General features: G+C 44.3%; 1 protein-coding gene across 2 annotated transcripts in view; it reads right to left on the minus strand.

Moving 5' to 3' along the window:
• KIAA1549 (KIAA1549 ortholog) overlaps window positions 1-21160 on the minus strand; it is a 664130-nt gene that overhangs the window by 162267 nt on the left and 480703 nt on the right. For both annotated transcript variants that reach the window (XM_069227988.1, XM_069227989.1), the window contains exon 12: window positions 4434-4636. In XM_069227988.1, coding sequence (XP_069084089.1) covers window positions 4434-4636 — 203 coding nt within the window. The remainder of the gene's footprint in view (window positions 1-4433; window positions 4637-21160) is intronic.

The following is a 21160-nucleotide window of genomic DNA, read 5'->3' on the forward strand; positions in this document are numbered from 1 at the left end:
TCTTGCATATGTCTCAGTCAGTAACAGAGTGGGAGGGGGGCAAACATACCACACACACTTTTTGGGCCTCTTTGTTTCTCCCACATGAAGGGCACTTGGTGAAAAGTGATGGCATAACAAATAGATCTCCAGTCACAAAATGATGAAAAGAAATTGTCCAAACTCAACAGAATGGTAAAAACGTTGAATGAAGACACAATAATTATTTTTCAATAAAGAAAAAAGTGATACTTTTGAGGGAAAATCCTCAGCCGTGTTCCTACGATCCTGATCATTTGCATTACAGACTATAAAAGGGGCCTAATCATAATCTGAGGTTCATTTAGACAATACACACATTGGCAGAACACAGTGTAACATGCATTACAGAAGACTGAGTAAGGCTATAAATTACTGTTAAATCCAATGTCTAGATGACTCCAGCAACCTCATTTACAAAAAGCACAACTGGGAGTTTGAACTGGAATGAAAAGGACCCAAATGTTCCTGTAATGTGATCAAAGATGAGCATATGGCTAAAATGGATTGACTGTGGTTTGATAGAAAAAAAGTTATAGAATTACTATAAAAGAGGCCACTACTTGCAGGAAAGCTAGAAAGTGTACAATAAGAGGGCGATGGGACAATGAAGTAGGCCTGGGCTACCCCTCGACTACTGGGAAACCTGTGATCATGCCCATATTTTAAGGTTGTAAGTGAAGAATGACATGGCAGATATACAGGCAATGCTAATATGTTTGATATGACACCAAGGCATATCCCACTTTCCAGAAGAATTTATTTTGAGATGGCTTGCATGAAGCATAAAGATTAATTTATCATTTGTATATAATGCTTCTTGAATAGTTCCCAAAGAAACTGAACTATAGGAAATCTAAGAATTAAGCAATGATTAAGTTGTGAGGCTCATTACATTCACTATACAGTCTCAACAGCCTGCTTCTTCATCCTACGCATGCTGAGGAAGATCTTTAAGTAACTCACCATCAACATCAAACGCACCGTCACTTAAGCCCTTGTCACAAGCAGAATCAACTACGGCCCCCTACTGTGGGATCCCTACACACCTCCTTGACAGACTACAGGCCACCCAGAACACCACAGCCAGACGTATCCTCGACCTCCTCCAACTGACCCACATCTACTCCCCACTCTCAAGGAAATACATTGGCTCGTAGTGAAGAAGAGATCCCAATTCAAGCTACTAACCCACGCGTATAAGGCCCTTCACCACCTGATACTGGCCTACATCAACCGCCGCTTGAACTTTCACAAACCGGCCAGACAACTCCACTCTGCCTCCCTAGCCACTGACCACATATTCTGCATCCACAGAAGCATCCACAGAAGCAGCAGCGGAGGACACTCCTACCTCGCAGTGAAGAGGTGGAAAACACCCCTCTGAGATCCGCTCCTCCCCATCCCTACTGGAATTCCAAAAAGCACTCAAGACCTGCCTCTTTGACTGAGCCTACTGCACCCTGCAAATGCCTGGATACCCTCGGGGTGATTAGATGCGCTGTACAAATCGACTGATTGATTGAACTCAGCTAATGTGTTGGTTCCTTCCTAAAGCCTGAGGCCATGGTCTGCTGACTTACAATAATATGTGGAACAATGTCACTAACAAAATTAAGGATTATTGGGAAGTGTTTTTTCAAAGAGAAGATCATGAAAATGGAAGTTAACAGGTCTGTTGGGCAACTGATGTTGTTCTGCCATGTATGAAACTAACTTACAATCTTTCTCAATGTGTTTTTCTATCAAAAGGTAGAATAACAATGAAAGGTATTTACTTTCTCGAAGATGTGAGGGTGACATGTACGCAGGAGTACTAGTACTGACAAACCGAAAAGGACACACAAAACACCCTCTTAAATAGACTGACAAAATGAACAGAAGTCTGCACAGAAGGATTGAGACCTACACTAAACGCTGAATAAGGGAAACATTTTCTTTAACAGAAGAACGGCTAAAGAAACATTTTGTAGAGCCTGTCAATCACTTTTCCTCAGAGACTCACCTACTAAACCTCCCTTCAGAGGAGGACAGTCTTTAGATCACTTCAGGAACCACGGACCGGGGTAGGTTGCCGCCTGGCCAGGGCAGCTTGGACAAAAGTCATTTAGCGCTGGACCATTGGTCTTTGTGTTCCTAGGAAGCTTGTCTTCTAATTTAGGACGGGCGACAGTTAGGAATTATCGGTTCCGTATTTATGTAAGTGATTGTTACTTCTCCCAGGTATTTTCTGGCCTTCAGTAACTTGTACACTTTGTATGGAAACATATGTGGCCCTTATCATTTAGGAGATACACATAGTCATTTAAGGCCCTGATGAAGCATCACTGGATCCGTTTGGACCACCAGGATGCGAAACATGTTGACCCATGAGAGGGTAGGCTTTGGAGAATCCCCAGACTACTCCCTTTGATATATTTTTCTCTATAGAGTGATTGATCTTAATTTCTTTATTCACTCTTCTGACTGTACTTTTTAACCTTGGCCCTGACCGTCCATCTGGTCTAATAAAACTATTGTCTCAGTGGCGGTTTTGAGAGTCAATTTTAAACCACGTTCTCTTTTGATCTCCGTTGACACCTCTTTCACCTTTGGGGTCACGGCACCACCATACAAAAAGATCTCCGGCAAAGAGCCCCCCACCAGGGGTGGTGCCCGTCAGACATTGCAGTGCCGGTCTGACGAGGAGCAGTGCCAATGATTAAGCATGACATCCTATGGATGTGTGAGGCCTCTTGCTCCTAGAATTTAGGACCCCTGCCACCAGTTTCCGTTCTTCATGGTTGGAACAGTGTATCACTTATATTTTGATGTATCCAATAGGAGGATATAAACTGGACCATAATTCCTCCTGATCCCTCTCTTTTTTTTTGAGTCTTTAGATTGACACATTTAGAGAGATCCTCGGCGACAATTGAGCCAGAACACTCAGAAGACAGGAGGAGCAAAGTTAACTGGCCTTGTAATCCTAGTTGTGCACTATGGGTACTTTCATTGATTTGAATTGCCACAACAATAGCATTTAGTAATGCACAGGACATAAGAACATTTTATTCAATTAAAACCTCCTGTAAGCTATTACAAAGACAAGAAATTATTACTTATTTTCTAATTACTACATCCAATTTAGAGTTGCGGCAATCCAGATGGCTTACAGGCTCACACTGTAGAGGCACTGAGTTAGAAATGGCTAAACACATTAGTCTTGGATAATGAAACTTATCTTTTCTTTGCATTGAAAAAGAAAATTACTTACCTTCAGTAATATTATTTCTGGTGGATACTATATATTTCAACACATTCCTCAACTTAAAGACAAAAACAATAATTCAAGCACCAGACTGGATCCTAAAACTTGAACCCTGGCACCAGCACTCCAGCCTTCCCAGGTGGTGCTATGCCGCTTCAGTCACGTCACACCTGTACAGGATGTGATGACACTGGAAAATATATCATTGCTCTTGTGGCAGGTCCTGGCACTTTTTTTTTCTTCCCCACACCTCACTGCATACGGATAGTAACAGCAAATGTCAACAGCAGCGACCAATACATTTAATGAAACTTTTGCATACTATAGGATCTTATTAATTCAGTACAAAACATCAGGGAAGGAGAGAGGGCAGTGAGTAACCTCCGGGAAGATATAGTGTCTACTTAATACTATTGTTCCCAAATGCATGTACATTTTTATTGTGAGAGATGCAGCTTCCTGCAGATACCTCATGTTCTCAATGAGTCCCAAAGCAATATCTCTGAGAGGTGAACTTGAAAAAGTTATGTTAAGATCTTGTACATCACATACAAATGTCACATTTAGACATCTTCTCGTGACACCTGCAACAGGGTTCAAACACAGAAAACGTATAGGTTGTCAAAAGTTGACGAATTTCACCAGTTAAGTACTGGAAAAAAACCTCGGAACTGCGCCCATGACATGTGGAAAAACAGGAACCAACATCAGTGTGCCAGTTGGCACCTCATATGTGCTGGTATCACCACATCTGTGCTGGGCAAAGTTGCAGGTGAAGCTGCATGGCAGCAAGTGGCAACGCTGTAGTGCTATTGCTGGCGTAAGTTTTTGGATCCAGGTTGGCACGTGGAGGATATAAGGTGAGGAATCTGCAGGTGCAGGCACCTATTAGAGAGAACAATGCACAAAGCAGACAAAGGAAACACTTCAGAATAAATGGAAAGCCACAGAGAAAATGACAACTGGTATACTGCTCAGGATGGCGCACAAAGATCCTCGGGATATCTGTTATGTCGTGCAAGAATAAAATCTGTGTTTGTGGGTAAAAATTGTTTTTTTTTTAATGGAGGGAAAACAAGATGTGTCATAAAATCAAGGTAAAACAATCACACCATGTGTACGCTCACTAAAAAAGAACATTGTTCACCATCTACATGGAGCTTACCTCCCCCGGTGACGGAAGGATTTGCAGGGTTTGGAGGAGGTCTTGGATTTTGGAGTGGGGACATCTCCATTCTCAGAAGGGGTGGCATCCTTGATGGGTACTGGTAAAGGAGCTGGCTCATGAATAATGAGGACATCATCTTTGTTGTGCTGGCCCAGATGCTGTTTTGCAAAATCAAACCCTTTAACAGTCGGAGCTTGAAGCTGGAATGAGACGTAGATCAAATGTATTACTGTCATGAAATTTAACATGAAGAAATGAGAACGTTGTGAATATTTAAAACAAAAAGAGGTACAGATTGATTCATCCGCCAGTGAACAGCTACATGCCGGGTATGCTCGGGCTCTTTGCACATGACAGCATGCATTAGGAACTGAGTGTTAACAAATGTATGGAAGAGAACGTTAGGCATGTAAAGCATTCCACGGCTAAAGCAGAGCTCTGGGTGATGTAAGACAAGGGCAGCCCTGAAAGCTGGAGGTCAGGACTCCATTGCACATGCACAAACGTGAAGTGGGCGGGGGGGGGGGGGGGGGGGGGGGGGGGGGGTGTGTGCTGGAACTGCAAAATAATGGGATTCAGGATGCGACGCCCTGCTAGCCCTGTGTGCGCGCCGAGGGCAGAAGCCCCGTTGGTTCTGGAGGCGGCTGCTACGGCTGAACAATCTGAAGTCCAGGACAACTGTGGTTGCTGCGGGGTACAGTCATGGCGCACTGCCACAACTGCGCATGTTTAACACACTTACAGTAACATGAGCTCCTGTGGGTAAACAAGCATTGGTACAGCATTAGGCTTCGCCTATGGGATTAATAAGAGGCGTGGGAGCAGTGTATGAGGCATTGAAGAAGCGCTCTCTGTGCAGGGTGAGTGGTGCATGAATGAAGGTTGATAAGTGCCTGAGTGCAGGGTGTAAGTGCCTTAATGCACGGTGAGTGCTGTGTCTTCAGTTCAGAATGATAATTGTGTGAGTGTGCAGGGTGAGAGAAGTTAAAAGGTGTGCGAGTATAGGGTGAGCGGTATTGCAGAGCACGATGCCTTTGTTAATTCTATTTTTAAACAATAGTACATTTGCACACATATACACCTGTCACTGTAGTATAACTAAATAAACTGTGATACCAATATGTCCATGGTAATATATATGTTTAAAGTTGCATTGCATATTGCTAGTGCGTCCAATAATCATGTCGTGTGCGATGCTCTGAGAACCAGTACAGCACTCCACTGTCTGAACAAGTCACGGCAGAGCTCGACAAACTTTTCCAAAGTCATTTAAAAAAATGAAATATTACTGCAAGTTTAGTCATCATCGTTGCCCACTAATTCTCTCGAGCTTGGAAAACCAAAAGCAGGGCTGCCTTCAATCTGCAGCACCGGGTGATTCTGTGCCCCTATGTATTCCGCGTGACCCCCGACAGCGCGCGATCAGCTCAGCTAGAGTGCGTAGTCTCGTGCACACCACGGCATCATTGTAGCCGGTGGCAAGGGGGTACCCAAGGCCCAGTGGCAATCCATGATACCAACAAATGTGCAGCAAAACACACGTTTTTCCATTTCAGCGAGTAAACGTGTGACAAAATATTTGTTTAGCTCCAAAATGCTGGCGGATGTTCTACAAAAAAAAAACTGAAAAAAAAAACTGAAAAAAAAAAAAACACTTTCCTTTTTTCAGCAAGTAAAAAAAATAATATGATAAAACGTGTTCAGTACCATAATATTACCGTGTGCGGAAGAGTGAGAAGAATTAGCAACAGAGCAGACTATTGTCTGATACAGTCACATATAGTGAACGTGTTGGTTTGTAAACAAAAGGGAGTTCTAGAGAGGGTCTCTGCTTCGGCCTGGGGAGACTGGTGACTGCGCTGTTCGTGTTTTAAATAAGAGAGCAATAGAGTGGGGCCTGCTTCAGCCACGTGGGGTCTGGTGAGTGTGTGCATTGATAGGACCGTTGGCTTCCCAGAAGAGGTACTGACAGCTTCAAAGAAGCGCCAGCAAAGTGGATGAAAACAGTACTTGGGCCACGGACGACTGGTAAGAGAAACACACAAGGAAAAACAGGAAATAGTAAGCTACAACCAATAGAAATGGAGGAAAAATAAGTGGCAAGCACAGGAACCAATGAAAAGCCAGGGGTGGAATGCAACCTCCTTTTAAGATTTATATTAGCAATACATTTCACAAGCACAGCGCAAGTGAAACCTGAAAAGAGACAATAGTAGACCAATGCAAGGGTGTGTATGTTGTTGGAACCGTAGGTGGCACTGGAGGTAAGGACTGTAAGGTGAGGAAAGCAAGCAAGACAGCGAAAATCATAAGCAGAGATGCGCTGCAAGATCTTGTGTGCGAGTACTACTCACTGACAGGGAAACGCTTTGTATCTTTAGAACTAACGGGAGGGGCTGCTGCGGGATAAGATGGAGGTGCTGCGGGATAAGATGGAGGGTTAATGAAAGTGGAAGCTGGGCATTGGCAAAGTATGGCATGAAGTACCTGCGTAGCAGAGGAACTGAAGGTAAAGATCACGTTTTATTACTAGAAAACCACTGGCACTGAAGGTTCTCTCCAGCTAATAAACGACCCTGCCTTTCACCAGGTAATGTCAAGGGTTCCTTCCCAAGGAGTAAACTAAAAGGACTTCACTGACTTTCTACTATGGAGAAAATTAAGTGGAACCTAGCACTGTGTGTAGAAAATGAAATTAATTGTGCTAAGTTTAATACTGGCGTTTAGTCAGCCTACATTACCTACAGAAATGTGTACTGCTGTGTGCATACAGTGTGATAAAATAATGCATGTGTTGCATTTTAAATGTGTGCAAGGAAAACAAGTGTGAGTGAGCCAATGAAATTACAAAGGAGAACAGCACAAGTGACGTGCGTTACTAAAGAGCACAGAGCTACACCCATCGGGCTAAAACGGCTTCAATTACCCCTCCCTCTCCCTGTAGGAAGCCAGCTCTCTACAGGGTGCACTAAAAAGAAGTACACCGTGCACAGAGTCGAGTGGATCCCCAACTAGTTTGCAGAGGCATAAGAAGATAGACCTAATGCTCTATTTTATGGTAGTGTGGGCGAGCAGTTAGGCTTATCAGATGGTAGTGCTAAGCACTTGTACTCACAGAGGTAATAAGTGACACACACTCAAAGAATAAATCAGAAAGCGATTTTGAAAAATAACACTTCTTTTTATATATACTTCAAACCCAAGAACTGTGTTATAAGGTAAGTACGTTTTTCACTTGCAAAAATCGTTAGTACAATTACAGAGTTCTTCAATGTTAGCCTATGGAATGAAAACACATCCAGCAAAAAAGCACTTTATGATAACTCACAGGACCAATCTCGTAGACTTAAGGTGAGTACTGGGCAAGGGTCATGACCACTCCAACAGGTCACTCCAGGCAGCACTGGGGCGGCCGGGTGCAGAGCTGCAGTATGCGTTGGGTGTCCAATGTATTTCAATGGGGATTCGTCTCTGTGAATTTAGACTGCAGGCTCTGGCTGGGAAGCCAGGTGGGGACAACCAACAGGTAAGTTGCAAACATGGAGTGCTCGGGGACATAGATGCAACTTTGGTCCTTTTCTCTAGGGCCCATGGGCGATGGATGCAGTGGTGTCCTTTGGCGTCCGGTTTCCTTATCCTGGAGCACTCACGGTTGGGGTGGGGTAGGTCCTGTGGTCAGAGGCTACTGGCGTCTTTGTGGAGTCAGGAAGGGGTGAAACCACAGCGCACTTGATCTCAGGAGAGCAGGGGAATGACATTGACACCAGGGGTCCACTTCAACTTGGGAAGGCGGCAACAGTTGCAGTGGATGCTTTAGGTGTCGGGTTTCTCTCACCTCCAAGGCTGAAGAGTGAAACCATGATGGACTTAGGCTCTGGAGAGCTGGGGACGTTGCTGGCACCAGAGGTCCACTCCAACTCAGGTTGGTGACGGCAGGTGCAGTGGTGACTTCAGGTGTTGGGTCTTTGTGGTTCCAGAGGCTGCAAAGTCCTTTCTTTAGAGTTGGTTGGAGAGCAGGTCCAATGCTCCCGGAAGACTTGAGTCTTCTTCAAAGACAGGCAGTCTTCCAAGGTTTCTGGAGGTTCAGCTGCAGGACAAGTTGTCTTTTGGTGCACAGTCTGTCGACGGTTGCAGACAGACCAGTGGGTTGGTACCAGGTCAGCCTCTTCTCTTCTCCAGGTGCAAATCTTATTTCTACTTTGTCTTCTTGGGTCATCAGGATCGAAGTTCTGGGGTGCACCCAAATATGCAATTTAGGGAAATTAAAGGGAGTGCCAGGTGGCAGCAAATGGGCTGCCCACCTTTAGGGAGACTACACCCTTTCTATGACCACTTCCGTTGGGAAGTGGGCATAACCCTGACCCTAGTGGGCTAATTCCTTTCAAACCAAGACAGAGCAGTTTTAAAAGTGGTGTCCACTTCAGCTCGTTCACCTTAGGTGTGGGACTGGTACGAAGCGGGCACACCTCCTAATCTGCCTATTTTCTTTTTTTACACCTGTCTTGCCACCAAGAGTGGGGTCAGGAGAGGGGTGTTGGTCATATCCGCCATTTGGAGAGACCTGGGTCGCATTATAAAGGCAGCTAGACCTTTGAAGCTTTCTGCCCTGGAATGTCCATCCTGCCTGGAGAAGGTGTCAACAACCCCACCCAGTGCGGGCTTTTGTCTCTGGACCCTGAGTGCGCTGGCTCTCTGTAGGAAAGTACCATCTTGCCTGGCATGTTACCCCCATTTTTCACTGTATATATGTTGTTTCAGTTGTATGTGTCACTGGGACCCTGCCAGCCAGGGCCCCAGTGCTCATAAGTGGGCCTGAATGTGTTACCTGTGTTATGACTAACTGTCTCACTGAGGCTCTGCTAATCGGAACCTCAGTGGTTATGCTCTCTCATTTCTTTCAAATTGTCACTAACAGGCTAGTGACCAATTTTACCAATTTACATTGGCTTACTGGAACACCCTTATAATTCCCTAGTATATGGTACTGAGGTACCCAGGGTATTGGGGTTCCAGGACATCCCTATGGGCTGCAGCATTTCTTTTGCCACCCATAGGGAGCTCTGACAATTCTTACACAGGCCTGCCACTGCAGCCTGAGTAAAATAACGTCCACGTTATTTCACAGCCATTTTACACTGCACTTAAGTAACTTATAAGTCACCTATATGTCTAACCTTTACCTGGTAAAGGTTGGGTGCTAAGTTACTTAGTGTGTGGGCACCCTGGCACTAGCCAAGGTGCCCCCACATTGTTCAGGGCCAATTCCCCGGACTTTGTGAGTGCGGGGACACCATTACACGCGTGCACTACATATAGGTCACTACCTATATGTAGCTTCACAATGGTAACTCCGAATATGGCCATGTAACATGTCTATGATCATGGAATAGCCCCCTCTATGCCATCCTGGTATAGTTGTCACAATCCCATGATCCCACAGGTCTGTAGCTCAGACCTGGGTACTGCCAAACTGCCTTTCCCGGGGTTTCACTGCAGCTGCTGCTGCTGCCAACCCCTCAGACAGGTTTCTGCCCTCCTGGGGTCCAGCCAGGCTTGGCCCAGGATGGCAGAACAAAGAACTTCCTCTGAGAGAGGGTGTTACACCCTCTCCCTTTGGAAAATGGTGTGAAGGCAGGGGAGGAGTAGCCTCCCCCAGCCTCTGGAAATGCTTTCATGGGCACACATGGTGCCCATTTCTGCATAAGCCAGTCTACACCGGTTCAGGGACCCCTCAGCCCTGCTCTGGCGCGAAACTGGACAAAGGAAAGGGGAGTGACCACTCCCCTGACCTGCACCTCCCCTGGGAGGTGCCCAGAGCTCCTCCAGTGTGCTCCAGACCTCTGCCATCTTGGAAACAGAGGTGCTGCTGGCACACTGGACTGCTCTGAGTGGCCAATGCCAGCAGGTGACGTCAGAGACTCCTTCAGGTGTTGCTAGCCTATCCTCTCTCCTAGTTAGCCAAACCCTATTTTCTGGCTATTTAGGGTCTCTATCTTTGGGGATTCCTCAGATAACGAATGCAAGAGCTCATCCGAGTTCCTCCTCATCTCTCTCTTCACCTTCTGATAAGGAATCGACTGCTGACCGCGCTGGAAGCCTGCAAAACTGCAACAAAGTAGCGAAGACGACTACTGCAACTCTGTAACGCTGATCCTGCCGCCTTCTCAACTGTTTTCCTGGTGGTGCATGCTGTGGGGGTAGTCTGCCTCCTCTCTGCACCAGAAGCTCCGAAGAAATCTCCTGTGGGTCGACGGAATCTTCCCCCTGCTACCGCAGGCACAAAAGAACTGCATCACCGGTACCCTGGGTCTCCTCTCAGCACGACGAGCGAGGTCCCTTGAATCCAGCAACTCTGTCCAAGTGACTCCCAGAGTCCAGTGACTCTTCAGTCCAAGTTTGGTGGAGGTAAGTCCTTGCCTCCCCACGCCAGACTGCATTGCTGGGAACCGCGACTTTTGCAGCTACTCCGGCCTCTGTGCACTTCCGACGGAAATCCTTTGTGCACAGCCAAGCCTGGGTCCACGGCACTCTAACCTGCATTGCACGGCTTTCTAAGTTGTCCTCCGGCGACGAGGGACTCCTTTGTGCGACTTCGGGTGAGCACCGTTTCACTCCTCTTTGTAGTGCCTGTTCCGGCACTTCTGCGGGTGCTGCCTGTTTCTGAGAGGGCTCCTTGTCTTGCTCGACGCCCCCTCTGTCCCCAGACGCAATTGGCGACATCCTGGTCCCTCCTGGGCCACAGCAGCATCCAAAAACCCTAACCGCACGATTTGCAGCTAGCAAGGCTTGTTGGCGGTCTTTCTTCAGGAAAACACTTCTGCACGACTCTCCACGGCGTGGGGGATCCAGCCTCCAAAGGGGAAGTCTCTAGCCCTTGTCGTTCCTGCAGAACCTTCAGCTTCTACTGTCCAGTAGCAGCTTCTTTGCACCCACAGCTGGCATTTCCTGGGCATCTGCCCATCTCCGACTTGCTTGTGACTTTTGGACTTGGTCCCCTTGTTCCACAGGTACCCTCGACTGGAAATCCATCGTTGTTGCATTGCTGGTTTGTGTCTTTCCTGCAGAATTCCCCTATCACGACTTCTATGTCCTTTGGAGAACTTTAGTGCACTTTGCACTCACTTTTCAGGGTCTTGGGGTGGGCTATTTTTCTAACCCTCACTATTTTCTAATAGTCCCAGCGACCCTCTACAAGGTTACATAGGTTTGGGGTCCATTCGTGGTTCGCATTCCACTTTTGGAGTATATGGTTTGTGTTGCCCCTATCCCTATGTGTCCCCATTGCATCCTATTGTAACTATACATTGTTTGCACTGTTTTCTAATACTATTACTGCACATTTCTGGTATTGTGTACATATATCTTGTGTATATTTGCTAGCCTCATACTGAGGGTACACTCTGAGATACTTTGGCATATTGTCATAAAAATTTAGTATATCTGTGTATTGTGTTTTCTTATGATATTGTGCAAGTGACACTAGTGGTACTGTAGGAGCTTCACTCGTCTCCTAGTTCAGCCTAAGCTGCTCTGCTAAGCTACCATTATCTATCAGCCTAAGCTGCTAGACACCCTATACACTAATAAGGGATAACTGGGCCTGGTGCAAGGTGTAAGTACCCCTTGGTACTCACTACAAGCCAGTCCAGCCTCCTACACTCTCACCTTAGGAGGTCAGAAACGGGGCAGTGATGGCTGAACTGGTCAGGACGAGTCAGTTAACAAACTAGTAGCAGCTAAGTTTTCAGAGGACACCTAAAAGGTGCCCTCCAGGTGCATGTATTGCTGACTCCAACACTGACATCAGTGTGGGTTCCCAAATAAGAGATGTTTGATACCAAACATCCCTATCGTCAGTGAAGCGATCATGTAGCTGGGGAACTTGTAGTGACCAGTGTCCAACACATGCATTTAAAATGGCTTTGCTGGTCACTTATGTCTGAGAATCGGCAAAGTCATAGCAAGGGCATATCTGTTCATGCAGATACGGCCTCACATGTAACACATAATATAATGCACCCTCCCTTAGGGCTGTAAGGCCTGCTAGAGGGGTGACTTGCTTATGCTGCATGCAATTAGGAGACATGGCACACAGTCTGTGTGCCATGTTGTGTTTTCACTTTTGTCAGCACCAAGACACGCAGCCTGCAATGGCAGCCTGTCATATGCTCAGTGAGTGGGCCCCTTAGGGTGGCATAATTTGTGCTGCAGCCCTTAGGGTCCCTCCTTAATACCCCAGGCCCTAGGTACCAGAGGTACCATTTACTAGGGACTTACAGAGGGTGCTACAGGATTTGCCAAGTTGGGGAAACAACTGTGCAGTTTTAGAGAAAGATACCTGGCACTGGGAACCTGGTTAGCATGAACCCAGTGCATTTTCAATCGAAATTACATCAGATACCAGGTAAAAAGTGGGGGCTAACCATGCCAAAAAGTATGCTTTCCAATACTTCCACATCATGTTTGTCAGCTCGGCTGCTGCAGCTTCCATGACACACACAGTCCGTTAGCTGATGTGTGCTGGGCTGCACTAGAGATAGGGTATCAATGACAGCCTGAAAGTATTTCCAAAATATTTTAAGAGAATCAAAAACACAATGAAACTGATCCGGTGTACAATGCCAGCAGACGTGGCTAAATAAAATGAACTAAGCACACACTATAAATAAAAAATGAATCTCAAAATAATTGGTGCAAAGTGCATTCTTTTACTCTTTAAAAGCTGAATTGGTTAATAGAGTCAGTGCAGATTTCTGTTTGGGTAACCAAGCAGTCACACAACTGAATCCTGGTTTGAATATGATAGGATAGTGCTTGATTCATAAAGGGACTTATGTGTAATAAAGTTATGAGGGCGGAGTCTCCTTACTTGAGGCAGAATCTCGCACGGCACACTCTCTGCAGTGCACCATGCAAAGATTCCACCAGGAGCGTGCAGACTCAATCACAAACGCAGGGACTCCGCCATGAGCGCAGGGACTCCGCCATGAGCGCAGAGGGGCCGCCATGAGCGCAGAGGGGCCGCCATGAGCGCAGAGGGGCCGCCATGAGCGCAGAGGGGCCGCCATGAGCGCAGAGGGGCCGCCACGATTGCAGAGACATTGCACTCTTAAGTTTACTACACATAAATCCCTTTGTGAAATGGGCCCTGAATGTACTTCTAGTGCTACGCTGTCCCAGCCTGTGAGTGAAAGCACTGTGAATATGCAAGTCTTTATTTTAAAACTGTATTACACACAGTAGAAGAAAGACTGTGCAAAGAGATGGAGACAGGTTTACTTACTTTTCATGCAGCGCAGAAACCAAAGGTGTGCTGCACTGCAAGAAAAAGAGCAGAACAGCACCACATTTACTAAAATATGGCGAGCAATGCCATACCTACTAAGATATGGCACAATTTTCCTCTCTCCCTGCGCTTCTGCACTTTAGGCTGAAATGCACCCACATACATCCTTGCACTTGGCAACCATGTTTTTTTCACAGGAAGGGTACCCTTTTAATACAAAATACTATGCTTAGACATGGTTTAACATTTTTCCCACCGCATTTGTGCTGCACTGTACGCCACATATACAAAGTGGGAACATTTTGAAGAAATAAAAAAACATCTTTCCCCCCCAAGTCAAATCCAGTCTCAAAGATGTGCTATTTTTCCGGACAAAGCCCTGTCTACAAATGTTAACAGATAGTGCTTTGTGTTAAAAAACATGGGTCGGCACAGAGGAACCCCGATGTTCCACCCAGAGTACGCAGCCTTGATGCAAAGTAGCGCTAGTGCGTGTTACTTTATTGCTCCTTTCCAGTGCAAATTAACGTTTTCACTGAAAAGTAAATCCCAAATCAACTGGTAGCACTGGTTTGCGATACCTTTGTGACGCCAACCCAGCACAAATTGTTAGTAAATCTAAAAATATACATTCTTAGTAATATGCAAATCAGACTGTATCAAGTAAAAACCTCCAGAAGCTGTCTCAATGCCTGACCCTAAAATGGCCTGCACCAGGACTCCACGTGGATGAATCTCTACAAGACTACCCCAGCGTCACTACGAACATCCTACCCCTAGAGGTGAGCACTTAGTGGCACCATTCTACAACGCTCTAAAATGGTAGGAACCTATAATATATAAAACGTACCTACCAACAAGAGCAAATATGGCACTCCCATCCTATGCCTGATCCTAAGATGGCCACCTCCATTTAATACAGCTCTCTCTAAAGCATGCTCCAGAACTTTCTTACTTCAAACTACACACACATTGGGATCCTGAATTTCTACACCTCAACAGCAACCGAAATTGCAGACAGAGGCGGCTGAAAATAATCCCTTACACTCCAAAGTGCTCCAGAAGCTGCCACAACTCCTGACCCTAAAATGGCAGACACCCGGACTCAACCCAAATTGCAGACAGAAGGGGGCTGAGAATGTTCCCTTACACTCCAAAGTGCTGTACCTTGATGTTCAACAATCTGCGTTGCAGCATCAAATAAAATAACTTAAGTGTTACTAACCCAGTAAGGATACCGACTTCTGCACCTCACTCTACCTCCCAACATTCGACCCCTCCATCAAACATCTCAAGAACTACCGAAACCCCACTAGGTGCCCTCAACGCAAAGTATACACTAAGGTCCGCTCTCAAAATGGCAGACTCCAAACTGCATGACCCCAAAGAAGTGAGGGGAGGTCCGAAAGACACCAAACCAGCACAAAAGAGACACAAGCAGAACCCTTCAGCCCCAGACTTCCCTATAAAATCTTAATCTGAGAACTCTAGACCTAATTATGTAGAAACTTGACATGCTACAGGTGCTTGTTCAATCGACAAAATCCACCACAGAAACTGTACAGAGCAACCTTGCATCTTTGAAACCAGAAATGATACAACTGGGTGGCAGAATCTCTGAAAAAGAAATGCGGATAAACCTCCTGGAAGACCACAAACACAACTCTTCTAAAACTTTATCAACCACCTCAGCAAGACTGGCTCGACTGGAAAGGAATATCACTTAGCTTGAAGGTAGAAGTATAAGGGGCAAATTGCGTGTTTTTGGACTTCCTGATGGTAGCAAAAAACAAGTTCCTTGCTGTGCAACCTTCATTGAAAAATGGATCCCCTAAATACTCAATAAAAACTTAGACAAGGACTTAAAAATGATCCGAGCGCACAGAGTGCCCACACATAAGCCAGCAAACAGCAAAGCTCCAAGAGCCCTCATCTTCAGACCCCTCCGCTACTCACATACTGAAGCCATCCTCACACAGATGAAGAAAGTACAGAGAATTAAGTGGCAAGGCGCCTCTATTGGGATATCTCAAGATTCCTCCAAAGACAATGTTGAGAAACGAAAGGCGTTCCTTTCCTAAATTCTGAAAGCTCTGCCAATACAATTTTTGTTTATTGGTCTTGCACGAATTAAAACTTACAACGGCAAAACCATCATTTTTGAAAACCCTATGGAAGTGGACTCCTACACTGGAGAAATCCAAGACCTGAAAATGACTTCTTAAAAACTCAGAAGGAATGGCTTACAAAACACTCATCTTTCCTATTAACTTTCACTAACTTTCTACTCACTTAGTAGCATACGATAATCAAAGCTGCCCACAAATGGCCTGAACAAAACCTATTTCAAGTTCTTCCCATAACACTGCAGAACTCTGATCGACCCATGGGATCGACACATGGGTGTACAAGCTCATCCTTACATATAACAGGCCGAAATATTTGAGTGGCTTCCACTTCTTCAAACCGAGACAGAATAAATAAAGTGGTCAGCAACCTACAAAACCTTAGCTAAACTAACTAGCACCTACTAATAACATAACAATAAACCTAACAACCGACTGTTAACCCTGCCCAATGGTTTAAGATTTATTTCCTCCAATGACTGGCACTGTATCTCTATAACAACCTTCAACCTGCTCTGGTTAAATCTGGTTAGTGACTTATGAGCCCCAGCCACGAAAAAAAAAAAAAAAAGGCTGATCACCCCTTAGGTCGAAACCCTCTGGCCTCACTATTCTGTCCACAGAAGCAGACACTGAAGGCAGATAGCTTCTTACTAAAAATAGAGGGACAACACTTAAATCACAGTCATGCAACATCTATGTCCCCAATAACGACCCTACTTTTTGGATTAATCTCAATAAAAAGCTCTCAGCTTTACCTCCTAATTGCACAATGATTCTAGGGAGAGATTTCAATTTCAAAACCCTGGGACGCCACCCTTGACAGAAATTCTGCATGTCATTTTAAACCCAGAAAATCCAATAAACAAATGCTAAAGATGTGCAATTCTCTTAAACTTAAAGACATATGGAGACTATTCAATCCCACAGGGAACAATTAGTCAGTTTTCTCCCATCTGCACAATACATTCTCACGCATCAATTATATCTTAATTGACAAAACTCACAACCCAGCCACCTCTTCCCGAACCACTGAACCAATCCTAGTCTCAGACCATGTATGTATTTAATTACTCTATGATATCGCTTGCAATACATTAGGAACAAAAACATGGAAAATGAACTATCTCTTCAAGGAGGAACCCTCCTTCAAGGAAATAATCAAAAAAGAGATTGATGAATACATAGAACTCAATAGGTTTTCTGGTCCAAATGAACAAATCACCTGTGACGCCCTGAAATGCACGATCCGTGGGCACATGACTAAACTTATGTCAAAGAAAAACAAACTAGACAACAAAACTTTAGACCAACTAGAACTAAATATAAGCATTAGAGAAAGATCTCGACACACCAAAGACACAAATCAATTAAACAAAATAAACTCAAGTATGAATAAAACAAGATTCTGAGTAACAAAGCCCATCGAATAGTCCAAAAATACAAAGACGTCAATTTTTTGTGGACATAATAAAGCTGGCAAAATACTTGCGTCTTAATTAAATCAAAATTGTCAGAAGAAAAGAAATAACCTCTATAAACAACTAACATGGCGTCACATCAACAAACGAGAAGGACATCCGAAATATCTTCGAAAAATATTACCATACCCTCTACTCCAAAAGTAATAACATTTTATAACATTTGCTTAACCTACCTCAACATAATTAATGTAACTAAGAAAGATGAGTTAACAAAAGAATCACTGGAACATCCGGTTTCTCTCCAAGAAATCATAAATGCGATTAAAACTATAAAAGCTAGGAAGGCCCAGGGCCCAGCAGCTTCCCGGCGTCAATCTATCAAATTTGCGGTACCTCCCTAACCACTCCCTCGTAAGGCTCATTCACCCACTTCTCCTCCACTGGCTCTGTTGAGGGTACCGCCGTAGAGGCAACCATAATTGTTATACCCAAAGAAGGGGGAGACCCATCCAATCCCAAAAACTACCGACCAATAACCCTCAAACACAGACTGTAAAATATACGCAAAGATCCTAAGAATAGAGCTCATTCTCAAAAACATACTACATCCCTTTCAATCAGGATTTATCAAAGGGAGATTCAGCACAGATAATATCAGACTTTTTAGCCATGAGATTGAAATAGGCAAACTCCTACACCAACCAACATGCGCGATAGCACTAGATGCAGAGAAGGCCTTTGATAAGGTATTGTGGACCTTCCTCCAAGCCTCACCCATGTCCTTCAACTTTGGCTCTGCTCTCTCAAAAATGATCCTTGCTCTATACAAAGAACCAAAAACTAGAATAAACATCAATGAAAAGTTTTCTAATCTCTTTCACCTCCAACAATGACAGACAAGGATGCACTCTCCACCCCCCTACTATTTCTATTAACGCTAGAACTCCAACTTACACTGATCAGAGAAAATCCATTCATTCCTGGTATCCATATCTCATCAGGCCCAAAACAACTAGCCTCCCATGCAGAAGACATTCTCCTTTTTACCACCCAGGCAGACTCAGCCTTGCTGCACATCATATCCACCATCAATGACTACTCTAAGATGTCAGGCTACTGCCTCAACAAGGAAAAGACAGAGGTTCATCCTCTCAATGTGCACTGCAACAGTTCACACATCAGCCACTATGGACTCAAATGGGCCCCAGATAAGATATAAAACCTGGGTATATGGTTCACACATAACCTTAAAGACTCCATTAATTCCAACGAGAAAAAGATGCTAGATAACACCAAAGATGACTTAGACAAATGGTCAACCAGGTTCATTACATGGTGGGGTAGAATAGAATCTATCAAAATGATGATTACCCCACTCATTAACTGTTTAATCAGCACGCCCCCATATACCTCTCAGCTTTTTTTTTTTTTTTTTTTAATACTAAAACAGACATGTTAATTACCAAATTCCTCTGGAAGTCTAAAAAGCTAAGAATTTCCCTTAAAAAACAGACTTCCTAAAAACACTTGGCAGCCTAAACTTACCCGACAACTGGAGATACCAACATGCCTTCTTACCATAACAGGGAAGGCACTGGCTCCTAACCACCACCAACCCCTCGCCGCCATGGCTCGCTATTGAAATCACCGTTGCTAAACCCTTATCCTTTACTTCACTTCTAACCGTCAAAAAATTTAAACACACCACTCTATAAACATTCTATCCAGCACACCACAGGCACTCAGAAAAACTGACAACAAATTACCCAGCAAAATTAAAACGCTCAATTCTAGCCTCCCTATGGCACAATGAAAACTTAAACTAAAAGGAGAACTATGTATGTAGAGAAATGGGCAGAAAAATATATACTCCGCGTGAGAGATATCAACACCCCCTCAGAACCCACATCATTCTTTCATAATAAAGACAAATTTAACTTAAACGACCTGACGTTTACCAAAAAAATCAGTTATAGCAACCAAACCTCCAACCCCCCCCACCAACTACCCAACACATTAGAAAAATTTACCAAAGGCAGTCTTCTTAGCTTCCAAACTGTACACCCTCCTATCCCACACAAAAACTTCACTAAATAAACCAACACAAGACAAGTGAGAAACTCTACTATCAGACTCCAATAACACTCCAAAGGCATCACCGGACTGGCCATCTACCGGGAGTAACCTCACTTACAACATAATAACTCCATCACTAGCACAAAGCAGATACTGGTTTGCCAATATGACCCACTGGACTCTGGCTAAACTTTATAAACTAGGCCTCTGATCCTCTGACATATGCTGGAGCTGTGAGAAGGAACACATGCTAATGGAGTGCACCGCCGCCAAAACGTTCTGGCAGGACATCAGTAGTACAATATCTCAAATACCTCACACGAATGGATTCCTACTTTAGGTTACACTGGACATCCTCCTCACTGACATTAAATACACATTTAACAAAGAGGACCGTCTCCTATGGGACATTCTTATCATTACTGGCCTTAAAGTTATGCTCAATGACTGGAAAGACTCATCCACACTATCCCCCCACACATTGTGCGACTGGGTCCAATTCACCAGAACTACCCGTAAACTCACTAAACTTATACTTGATGACAGCACCAATGAAGAATGGTAAAGTTTGGTGCAAACCAGGCAACTTTATGTCTCACTCCTCTATATAACCATGATCATCTGATCACTCGATCACTCATGCATTCACTCACTCATTCATTCTCCCACCCTCCTCCCCATCTCCCCACCTCCTCCACTCCCTACCCACCCCCTTTCTCCATGTACTGCGTACTTTTCACCCCATAGCACCGTTGTCTCCGCTCTTTTATGGACTCATTCATCTACAACTGAGGTACCTTAATCATTCACCACAACATCAAAAACTGCTCTGTCACAATACATACACTAATTAACCTCACCATTGCAAACACACTTGTCTCTCCCCTCTACTTTTATAAATGTGGACCGACTCCTCATGCTATACCCTAAACTTCGGTCACCACGTGATTTGATGGTACCATACAATGTACTGTTTCTTTTTATTTATGTTATTAGATTTTCCTATTGTATAAAATCCCAATAAAACAAACTTGAAATAAAAATAAAAAAAATGACTATTTAAAAAGGAACAAGGGCAGTCCAGCAATTAGTAATACATACCACAAATGTCTATCAGAAAAACAAGCATTGGCGAGGTGAATGGGTCTGACCTATTAGACACCTTGGCTTTGTCAATCTTTTTTTCCAATGCTGTACAGCATTGCGGCTACTACAAGGCTATTAAAAACAAGCATTTACAATGCAATAGGTCTCACTTGCGAGAATTAGACCTGCTGGCATTGTAAATGCATAATTGGACTTTCTTACCACATTAATTGGTCAACACTGCCTTATAATTTGGTCCTTTCCTGCCACATAGTTCCAGTGGCCCTGCATATAACTAAAGCACTTCCATTTACCTTCTTCCTATATCACCAGCAAAAAATGAAAATGTTGCCATTTCGCATCCTAATTTAAATATAATTTAGGCAACATCTGTTTTCGTAGCTTGACATTAAGATTTGTTTTGGTGCGCAGACAGTGGAATAATATTTACTTTGATGTAATTGTGGCTAGGGCAAAATTCACTTTTGTAAAATGCTACATGTCTTAGAAAACAGATGGTAAGCTGTCGAACATTCAGGGGAAGACGTGCCAGTACAAGGTGTCAGGCTTGTTCGTGAATACTTCTCAACTCCATAAAATAGATGACCTGCACGCGAAGCAAATATCGAGGTACTGTCTAGATTAGATGGCTACCTAACATTAATGCTTATTATGTGTACAAATTGAAATAGCCCGTGTAGAGTAGCTTAGCTTACCTTGGCATGT

Source organism: Pleurodeles waltl, chromosome 4_1 (assembly GCF_031143425.1).
Source record: "Pleurodeles waltl isolate 20211129_DDA chromosome 4_1, aPleWal1.hap1.20221129, whole genome shotgun sequence".
In the NCBI taxonomy this organism is placed as follows: Eukaryota; Metazoa; Chordata; class Amphibia; order Caudata; family Salamandridae; genus Pleurodeles; species Pleurodeles waltl.